This window comes from Anas platyrhynchos, chromosome 4 (assembly GCF_047663525.1).
Source record: "Anas platyrhynchos isolate ZD024472 breed Pekin duck chromosome 4, IASCAAS_PekinDuck_T2T, whole genome shotgun sequence".
In the NCBI taxonomy this organism is placed as follows: Eukaryota; Metazoa; Chordata; class Aves; order Anseriformes; family Anatidae; genus Anas; species Anas platyrhynchos.
In genome coordinates this window covers 75,662,034-75,673,616 of record NC_092590.1, presented here as the reverse complement: position 1 = coordinate 75,673,616, position 11,583 = coordinate 75,662,034, and the positions used below count along the sequence as shown (strand labels likewise).

General features: G+C 35.4%; 1 protein-coding gene across 7 annotated transcripts in view; it reads left to right on the top strand.

The window, feature by feature from the left end:
* The window catches only part of CTNNA2 (catenin alpha 2), a 469,784-nt gene that overhangs the window by 435,586 nt on the left and 22,615 nt on the right, over positions 1-11,583 (top strand). For all 7 annotated transcript variants that reach the window (XM_072037885.1, XM_027455797.3, XM_072037884.1 and 4 more), the window contains 2 exons: positions 1,683-1,788; positions 4,902-5,036. In XM_072037885.1, the coding sequence (XP_071893986.1) occupies positions 1,683-1,788; positions 4,902-5,036 (241 nt within the window). The remainder of the gene's footprint in view (positions 1-1,682; positions 1,789-4,901; positions 5,037-11,583) is intronic.

Genomic DNA, 11,583 nt, shown 5'->3' with positions numbered 1-11,583 from the left:
GAGAATGACAGAAAAACCACTGGCACATTTGAAGTAAATTAAAAAAAAAAAAAAAGCACAGTGCAGCCCTGACTACATCAGATTTAATAAAAACTTGTTTAATATATTCCATTAAAACAGAACAAAGCCTTTTATACATGTTGGTTGACTGTAACCTCAGCAGTATTAAAATAGATTTTTTTTTCAAGTGTATGGAATTTCTGACAGTCAAATCGGCTGCTGTAATTAATGTAAAAGCATATGAGGTCACTATGAAGAATTTCTGTTACAGTTTAAGTTCAACAGAAGTTAGATATTTGTGTTTCAAGATCTGTTTGAAGTGGAAATGAAAGTATGTAAAGAACTGTAACAATTCTATGATTCGAAGATAAAAATTGAAATATGTTTCAGTGTGTGTAGTTTCACCCTGCTCTCTCACTCCCCCACCTCAAAGGAAGAGGGGGAGAAAATACAATGGGATACAGGTTATATTAATCTCCCTAATACAAATCAGGTTATATTAATCTCCCTAATACAAATTAGGGAGATTAATATAATTTGTCTACATCTACTACTAACAGACTAGAGCAGTGAAAAACTAAAAGCAAGCTAAAAAGACTTTCCCCCCCCATTCACACTCTTCTACCCCCTCCGCCTGATGGGGTATGGGGAATGAGGGTTGCCATCAGTCCATAGCACTTCATCTCTACCACACCTTCATTTTCACTCTCTGCCTCTGCTCCACGTCCCTCCACAGGTCCCTTTTGGAGCTGGCTGGAGCTGGGTCTGATCTGACATGGGGCAGCTTCAAGGCACTTCTCACAGAGGCCACCCCTGCTGGCCCCTGCTACCAAACCTGTGACACATAAACCCTATAATAAGCCCCAAACGTGTTATCCTTGGCATCACAGATGAAAAAGATGTGAAAGTAATAGCATGTTGTTCTTAGAAAAAAAACATCTTAAGTTTTACATTAAAATATCCAAGTTTGATCTTATGATTTTCCATTAACCTTGTCCAAAGCTGTATTTCTCCACATAGTATCACAATTAATTAAATAAGGGAAATCAGCTTCTTTCCAACTGTGACATTCTCAGGAGCAGTAGTAAATGTTCTTATAAGCAGGATTAAAGTTTTGTGTCTGAAACAAACTACAATGCAAGTTTGCAGTGACTTTTTTTTTCAAATATATGTGGGTAACTCTAATGATCAAAATCAGATGTTTGTACATCATCTTAAAAGTATAGTATCAATCTTAAAACAAATTATACGTTTTCAATTTAACAATTATGCTTCAAGAATCTTTGTTTTATGTCTTATATATATATAAATGTTTTCTATACTGTGCCATTCTGTTCTAGACTTGACAAGCTTAACATCAACCACTGGCTTGAGAATAACATACTTTTTAATGGTTGTTTAGTCAAGAAAGAATGTCAGCTTAATGGGCACTTAAAAATGCATATACATTTAGTGTAGCTCATGTGCTTAAGGCACCATCAAATTAAATTGCTAGTGCGGCATTTTGTAAGAGAGGAAATATAGCAGACCAATATCTTAATCAATCTGTACTGTACAAAGTAGTTAAAAGGTGTCTTTGTAATAAGGTAAGAAGTCATTCATGTTGCTGTTTTAAAATCAAATACCAAACAGGATCACTAAAACTGCTTCCTTGCATGATTGTTCATAATTGTATTTCACAGAGGTAAAGGCCCACTGAAGAATACATCAGATGTGATTAATGCAGCCAAGAAGATTGCAGAGGCAGGATCAAGGATGGACAAATTAGCACGGGCGGTAGCTGATCAGGTAATAACAAAAACAAGCGTGAATATAATTTCTATCAATGAGTTGCATTTTTCAGGATAGGGGTATCTTCTGTAGCAATTAGCTTGATTTTTGCAGTTCAGAAAAGTCATAAATAAAACCTCAGAAATTCCTGAGTTGTTCCACAACCTCACTTTCTGGACTGGGGACACTATTATAATTAGATTAATATATTTGCTGGCATGAAAGCAGTAGACTTAGACACTCTGTTACCCTTGCCATATGCCTAGGACTTCTTACATTGTTTCAGTTCTTTCTTCCAGCAGTTCCTTGCTATTGCACTTTTCTTTCTCACGATATGCTGACTCCCTGTCTTCAACTTGTATACCCCTTGCAGGGTATTGTGTTCTTCATATGCTCAATGCTCTAGGATCTGTGTCCTATTTGTTCAACTAGTTCTGATTTCCTTCATCTTTCGTTTTGCATGTTCACCAAATGCTAATTTAAATGTCCGATTTGCTGGCATACATTGAACAAATGAGCCTTGGGCAACAAAATCTGTAATCCTTGTGCATCTAGTGATCTAGAACAAACAAGAAGGTGATTCGGTGATGATAACATTGTAAAAACTCATGTGAAAACCTCATAGTACCACCTAACTATGAGTATGGGTGCCTCGCTTCAGATGCTCTTTGTAGAAACATTTCTATAAATACTTTTTATGCAGCTTTTGAAGGAGTGAGATCTTCTATCACTAATAGAAAAATATTTTACAATACTTTCTTTGTAGAGTTTTTCTCTTATATACTTATTGGCGTTATTTGTCATCTTCCCACAGTTTCTTTTCACTGGCATCAGCAGAAACCTTGCTGGAAGTGGGAAGTATAACTTCCTTGCCTGTAGTCTTTCTCTTCAAAATAAGTATTTATTTTTTGTCGTCAAGGAGGCATGCAATATCATGTAACACATCCTGCTAGGGAACATGATCCAGAGTGGCAAGAAAGAAACCTGAATCTGCACGTTTTTCCATAATCTCAGAAAGCTTGTATTTGGGGTTTTCATCCCATTCCCATCCTTCAAATGTAGCAACTGTGTATTTTAGTGTAAGAATGAGAAATCCATCTGTCAGCTGATGAAATCCCCAGTCTACAATATCTGCAAAGGTGTAATATTTTCAAGAAACCGAAGGTAAACAAAAAACATGCTGTGCTTAGAGTGTATGGGCTTGAGTCACATTTTAAATTTCAGACAATTGTAACATACAGACTTTAATAATAAACAGTAAAATCACCATGAGAATGAAGTGTTTGTTTTAATGCTTGCAGTTTAATGATATTTTCCAGAACTTTGGAGATGCTCGTGCAATATAAGCTATTTATGGACAGTTGCATTTTTAATTACTGTTCCAATGAGAGAGATCTTACAGTTTCATTTGCTCCAAGGTACTTGTATTTAAAACCTTGTCAGCTCTCTAGAGGTATTACTTTAAAGTTCATTTCTTTCAGTTCATAGACTTCAAGAGTAGGGTAAATATTTCTGTATTAAATTGCTGCCAGTAGGGAGAAGAGGTCTCTCAGGGATTCATGCCTTAAAGATATGGCAACTGTATGAGAAAGAGAGGCATTATAACATTGTCGTAAGTATGGAACAGATTCAGTTTAACTGCCACAGTGAATCTCCAGCTTTATATACTGTTAGTTTTAAAGGGAGAGGAAAAAGCAAGTGACGGCTTTCAGGACTGTAAATTATACTATATGCAACTATTTCAACTATTTCACCTCAAACTCGTTCCATGCTGGCATTAGGTATTGGGGATAGAACAGTCATCTCAAGTCAAAACTTGTGATGTTTTTGACCCATGTGTGTTTAATTCTATCAAGTTTCATTGAAGTGCTGTGATAATATTTCACCCTACATATGAAAAACTGAGTATAAACTTTTTAAAATGCTAAAAAATGCATTTGGAAGTCCCTAAAATTTTGATTTCCAAGCAATACATTCAAAGATCATTGGCAGTCAGACTTTATTAGATAGCCCAGATAAGTATATTTTAGACATGCTGTTACCAGTGGGCCCTTTTAGCTCTTTTTAATCAGAGTGAATTACTAGGGTCTGTTCTCTAGGGCAAGACTAAGAATATTAATTATAAGAGTGTTGTTTATTAAACTGTTGATATTGTGGGGGATGATGCCGTTTCTAGTAAGTGTCCCAAAGACCATGAATAAATTACACTTGAGCCTTTTCTAGTTGTATTTGTTATGAAACCTTCATTAAGTCTACTGTGTTTGACCTAATGTAATTTGTATTGACACATGATTGATAGCACACGGCGTTCAAAATGGTACAGGACTGTAAATAGCTTTCCACCTAGTAGGAAAAGCTATCCCTTAGACATGCTTAGAGCCCAGATTAGCTCATTGTATTCTTAAGAAGGGCTGCAAGACTGATGGTATCTCCAGAGACACTGTGTAATATCTCACTTATAGTTTAGTAAATCGTTTCCCTCTGGCACAGACTAAGGTATTTAGGCATTAACAATAAGCTTGCCAAATCTGTCGATATTGAAACCAGGCAGGCTCACATCTACCTCTTGAGTACTTAGTGTGTCAGTAAGGGCCCTGGCTTCTGCAAAGTCTGAAGCAGAGCTGTTTCCTCTGAAAGTCTGCACAAATGCCAGAGAAGCTGGCATGACAGTCAGCAGTTGGCAATAGAGTGGATGTAATCAATTGGAAATGGTCCCTATTGCATCTTAACTATGGTACCTAGCAGGCACCCTAATACCTGGAGTTTCAGATCAAATATGGTCTTTTGCCTACTCAACAGATTCCTCTGCTCTGTACAAACTGATATCCTCAAAACTGAACCTCCCCACAAAACATAGCAATCATGTTAGTTCCTTTGTCTTTCATTAGTGGCTGACTGAGAGGTTTTCCTTTTTACAAAAACCTTAAGGAGCATCTTCAGGTTACAATTCATAAGCTTGACTTCAATGAGAGGTAGTTTAATTTTTGTGTTTCAGCAAGTTATCTTAGAGAAAGACAGAGAAATGGGCTACCTACTATCATATATGTATTGTCACTATCTCATCTGATTACCTCTCTATAATAAGCATATAAACTCAGCTGTATTTAATCAAATATTTCTTTTCTCTGCAGTGCCCTGACTCGGCCTGCAAACAGGATCTGCTAGCCTACCTACAGCGCATTGCCCTCTACTGCCACCAACTTAATATCTGCAGCAAAGTGAAGGCAGAAGTTCAAAACCTGGGAGGAGAACTTATTGTATCGGGGGTAAGCTGGTATTTGTATTTAGCCATTTATGTTTCCCATTGCAGTACTTAAAATGGAGCATTTTTGATGACAGTAATGTATATAACAAAAATACAGTGATTCATGAATAGTCGTTTTAAAATTTTATCACCATTATTCCAGACCTTACAATAATTTGCGTAAAGCAATTGGTTTTTCCAATTACCCTTTGTTTATAGAAACTTTGTAAAATCTTCATTCTTCCAAAAGGAAAGTAATTTCATAGCCTAGTAAGTCATTGCCAAGCTGTGAATATTATAATTATTTGGAGCTTTTGTATATTTGCTCATTATAAATCTTCTTTCCTTTGTTACTACTGGTAATTTCCTTCCTCTGTGCAGAAGCTAGCTTTGTATGAAGTACATATTGTTAAGATGGTGATGACTAATGGGATTTCATTCACTCAGGTTCCAATGCACACTAGGTTTAGCAAAAACTCTTGGAAGGCCAGCAACACATTTTAATTTTTGATGCACGTTCTGTTTTCAAATACAGTTGCCCAGGCCAATGATTACATACCTTCTCCCATTCTGTTATTTATTTCCAATGAATACTTGAAACATTTTACTTACAATCATTTTTAGAAATAAAGTCAGTAAGGTGCAGCAGAGCTCGTATAAATAATGAGTTTTCTGTGTTTTTGAAACTATTTTTTCTTTCCTTCTCCTAATGCTGTACTCTGTACTTCTGAGATATTAATAGAACCAAGTAGTAGCGATTAATTCTCTTCAAAAAAGATTAAAAAAATAATAATTATTGGTTTGTTTGTTTAACTAATCACCCTAGTATTAACCCCGTGATACTTTTGCTATCTTCAAGCTCAAATACAGACCATATGTATGTAAATGTATAATATGTTTCACTTTCCTGAGTATGTTTTTAAAATGGTGGTGGTTTGTGATACCCAACATACTCAAGACAAGTTTGTTTTCAAAAGCTGTTTTGAAAAAGCACCCTTTAATTGTTTAAGCCCAATCAAGTACGAAGATTGTTAGGACAACCTGTGTCCATCATTTCATCCATAAGATTCCCCAGTGAAATCACTGGCCTTCCTCAAACATATCAGAAGTCAGAACAAATATTCTCAACTATATAACATTATGATTTTTTTTGCTAAGCACTGTGGAAGGTCTTAAACATTTGCCAGGCTTTCTTGGATCCACCATTCTGAAATCCTAAAAGGAGCTGCTTAAATGTTCCTGTGTCTGTCCTGCAATTGGTCTTCACTTCTTGACGTACGTACTTATGTAATTTTAATACCTCAATCTTCCCACAGCAATGGAAAATCCTCTTCCATTTCCCTGGAATTAATGGAGTGATCTGTCCTTATATCACTGACAGCTATGCTACATAGTAAACGCTATGATCTTTTCTTACCTACTGCCATCTGGGTCGAGCTTATCATACCCATTAAATTTTCATATTCATCTATCTATTACAGTTATCTGAATCAGTGCTTCTACCAGCTTGGCTTTTGTGGTTGTGTGTGTTTCTTTTTTGAGTCTCTTTATTCAGTGTATGTGGAAGCTGAATAAGCCATTGTGAATCTCTAGCATCTATTCGTTATTGGAACATCACCATCCGTTGTGAAATTTAAGTGGCCGAACCGCTTGACTTCATTTCCAGTCTGGCATTGTTAGCATCTGCTGCTTACCAGGCTTCATCACCATTGTGTTTCTGTTTGGTTGGGTTTTTACACTCAGTTGCAGACAAGGCAAAACTAGCTTCAACCACAAATTATTTGAGTCTCTTCCAAAGACTCAGTAATGTTGACATACATAAATGTTTAAGATGGCCCGGTTTGCTTCTTCTCCTGTTGCTCTGAACAGGAGACGATGTAGAGAGTTTGATACTGTGCATCCCTTTTTGACAATGTTATCTTGTTATCTGCAATAACATAGTTAGTACGGTGCTTTCCTGAGAGTGTTTTCCAACCTGTTTATCTTCAAGGTGCTGGCTACTGTATGCTCCTTTGCTATCCAGATATCTGGTATCCAAGTGCACATCTACATCTGCTTGTCTACTTGCCGCTTCTGCTTCCATCTTCTTCTTCATTTTCTCTTGGATAGCCAATTACAAATAAACAGTATTTTATTTGCATTTAAATGAAATACCATTATTTGGCAACTTGCATACAGTACAGTGCTAGAAGTACAATAGAAATCCAGAGTTAAAGCTTCCTTTAAAACTATGACTATCGAAGTAAGTTTATGTGAATGCACTATATTTAAAAGTATTTTGATATAAATATCAAGAACCAGGGTGATTATTACCATACAGTAATTTATTACTGCATTTACAAAGAATCACAATAAAATTCAGATTGATCCTGAAGATGAGTTGTGATTCAGAACAATTATGAAGACTATAATCTCTACTTGAATTTTTGCATTATTAAGAGTATTAATCAGTATTTATAAATGGAAATAATGCATTCATATGCATGTATAAATGTATGTATGGGCACATGTATATTTATGTAAAAAGGAAAGAGGTATAAAACCAATTAAAAACTAAATGACAGGTGTAAGACACCCCACAGCTTTTTTAGTTTTAATCTGTCAGGAGAAAACATGTTGCAACAACTTCAAACATGCCATGTTTATAATGTATAATGTGCTATGCATCTTTTGGTGACACCTTTTCTTTTTTCTTTTTTTTTCCCTTCCCTTCCCTTCCCTTCCCTTCCCTTCCCTTCCCTTCCCTTCCCTTCCCTTCCCTTCCCTTCCCTTCCCTTCCCTTCCCTTCCCTTCCCTTCCCTTCCCTTCCCTTCCCTTCCCTTCCCTTCCCTTCCCTTCCCTTCCCTTCCCTTCCCTTCCCTTCCCTTCCCTTCCCTTCCCTTCCCTTCCCTTCCCTTCCCTTCCCTTCCCTTCCCTTCCCCTCCCTTCCCCTCCCTTCCCCTCCCTTCCCCTCCCTTCCCCTCCCTTCCCCTCCCTTCCCCTTTTCTCTTTCTCTTTCTCTTTCTCTTTCTCTTTCTCTTTCTCTTTCTCTTTCTCTTTCTCTTTCTCTTTCTCTTTCTCTTTCTCTTTCTCTTTCTCTTTCTCTTTCTCTTTCTCTTTCTCTTTCTCTTTCTCTTTCTAGTTCTGTATGGTTTATCTCTGGTAATAATCATGCAGCTGATCTGCTTTGCTTTTTCCTCTGTAGACTGTTATGAGACTAGCATAGCATATACAGCATATGAAAGGGCTCATCATAGACTTTGCTGCAAATAGAAGAACAGGTCAAAAAGTAAGCAAGTGTCAAACTTCTGAAGTGGAAATTACTTCAGTAACAGAAATAACCCACTGTTGCATTTTCTGCTTTCCTTCTCCCGTTCCTTTTCTCCCAGTTCTTTCTCTCCTCTGATCTTTCCCTTCAAATTCCCTTCATGCACTTAGCAAACTTATTTTCCCCAGATAACTTACGTCAATGGAGAGTTAGCATAAATCAGCATAACCTCCTTAATGTCAATAGAGGAAAGTCAATTTATACTATATGTTGATTTGGCCCTTTATGTTGCAAGGTGAAAATCTTAAATACTGATTCCAATTCAGTATTGAAAAATAAAATAAAATAAAATAAAATAAAATAAAATAAAATAAAATAAAATAAAATAAAATAAAATATAAAATAAAATAAAATAAAATATGTAATATCTGTTCTTCAGTGCAAAACCTTGTAAGCTGGAAGACTATGGGGAATAAAGTAAAGAAAATGGAGAAGCAGAAGCTTGATAAACACAAAAATAAATTAATATTTTAAAAATGAAAAAGATTTTAAAAACCTCTTTAGGCATCATCTTTGTTCCTGGTAAAAGTCTCTTTGGCCTTAGTCCATAAACGGATACATGTTTCTGTAATTTTATATTTGAATATTCAATTTCTAATTCCCTCTAACAATAAACCACCTCTGTTAATATAATCACAAACTAAAATCACATCAAAGTTTTTTTGTTTGTTTGTTTGTTTTTGCTTCAGTTTATTTAATGCAGTGTATACTTGCTTTATAATCAGTTGCACCATTGTATTGGAATGATTTCTCTGCTTCTCTCAATAAAATAAATGCTACTTACATATCCTTAGCTTATGCTAATAGATACCCTTTTATGGTAGTTACTTTTGTTGAATAGAGTTCGTTTGAACCATGATGTTTGCATTTGGATGAAGAATCAGATTTCTAACTCTAGGGCTGCTTTATGCTTAGAATTCCTGTCTGACACTCATTAAATAGACCATTACAATAAAATATCTATATATTCATTTCTTACCATAGAATAAATATCCATTTATCTCTTTACTGCTGCTCTGCAGCTGATCAGTTCATTTACCTAATACTATTTAGGGTAAGAGCTTGCTTTTTTTTTTTTTTTTAATTCTATTTATGTTAGTAGCTTTACTTCTAACAGGATTATTCTGAACAAAATCTAAGAAAATCACCTAACATTACCTCCTATAATTTTCAGTTTTGATTTAGAACTCTACAGACATAATCAGCCCTGTTATTGGAAAATTTGCCTGTAGAATCCTAAACTCCTAAGCCAGATAGAAATGCAGTGTCATACAGAGTAACAGCCATGTACCTTTGAATACAGTCCAAAAATACTGAATCAATAGCCATGGCATACTTTAAACTCATACTTTAGTTGTGTCCAATTTCCAATTATTTTCAAGAGCCAATTAATATTAGCATAACAGGCTCATCTATGATGCTAAGAGACAGATTCTTAAAAGATTTGAAGATACAAGACAGGTCTGCTAAGGTTGTGACTTCATCTAGGAGATCTGTTTGGTGACCTAAGTGAGGACTTTGGGGTAATAAGAAAGATAAAAATGCTAGAGCTACCCCAATAACTTTTTCTTAGGTGGCACAGGTTGGTGTATGAGGATGGGACAGTATGAAAATTCTCAGACGATCTGGGAGGGTGAATACATGAAAATATTAACACATTAGATAATGATAAATAATTGTTTCTACACTTATTCTTGATTGGTGATGAAAGTGAGGTAACTGGAAATAGGTAGTTCTCATCAATTTAAAAAAGAAAAAAAAAAAAGAAGTTATTTTAACAGTGTGCATGTGGTAATTACTTCAGATGAGCTGGTGGATAGCTTGCTTATCAATTCTGCCTATCACTCCTAAATCTAGTAATATGAAATCACTTAAATGGCATCCCTTTCTTTCATTTAAGTCTGAATTTCCCTTAACTACCCCGTGCTGTTGTTATGCAGATGGACTGTGAAGTATCAAGTTGCTACTTATGAACTGTATAGACTCACAGAAAAGTCAGGTAACTTGAATTCACCTATTAAAAGTAAATAACGCCATCCCTCATTGAATTTGGAGTAAGAGCCTGTGAATAAGTAGTTACTTAAGAGCAACTGACATGGTATTTCATTTCATTGTATTAGAAGGCCTTTCTGGTTTTGTTTTTAATTTTAATTTGATTTAGTTTAATTTTAATTTAATTTAATTTATTTTATTTTATTTATCTTTGTTTTCAAGTAATTAATCAGAGAGAATCTTTGCATTTAAAATGTGCACGATTATAGAAAAAAAATTGGTTGTCACGTTTGGTAAATAAAGTAATTTAATCCTTCCTGAATCAGGTAAGAATTGAGCTTTTATGTAAAAGAAAGTTAGCTGAAGGGTGAGTTGGTAAATTGCCAAAACTGTGAGGTTCCTTTTCTTTGAGATTCTCAGGAACACAAAAAAGTTATTTCTGTTGTTTAGCTAGCAACAAAATAGGTCTTACTTGAGTTGTAAGAGAATGCTACATGAAGTAAAATCACAGACACAACCTGACAGACAGGACTGTTTATATGTTTCTGGCCTGGGCTGCTTGCACTGGCAGAGTATCAGTGTTTTCAATAGAAAACATGTAAGCTAAGGCATATAGGTTTTCAAAAAAAATGTGTGTTGAAAGGGAATACATATATGACCAACATTTTAAACTATACTTTTCCTAGCAGCACTTAAAGATTAATAGATGTCACTATAGAAATTTTATCTCCTCCCCTCCCCTCTCCTCCTCTCCTCCTGTTGCTTTTCACTTCTATGCATTGCTTCATCCACAAGATTGTAGTAAGAAGTTAGAATGACAAAAAAGTGAATTAGCAATCATGAATGGTGTTACCTGCAACAGTGGTTTACTATAAATTCACAAAAAAAAAAAAAATTTACTCTCAGTATTCAGAAAGTTGATTATTTAACATAAAAGCACATCAGAAACTACTTGTGTGTATATACATACAATCACATAAAAATAAGCATAGACTCATGCTGTGAAAATAGTTATGTGAGATGGAAAGGGAAGAGATTTGTTCAGGAGGCAGAAACTGATTTGTTCAGTTGGTGGAAAGGAGTTCTGTATTGAGTCCTGGAATGGGGACATTGGGTAAAGGAAATAACTTAGAGGTAACAAGGAAATAAGCCAGGAAACCTGAACTAGGTGATACAAAATGATAAGGCAAGAAAAGACAAACAACAAGTAAGTAGGAATATGAAATCAAGGAATTGCAGTGGGGGGAAAGGACTGATGTAAAGTTAGGAC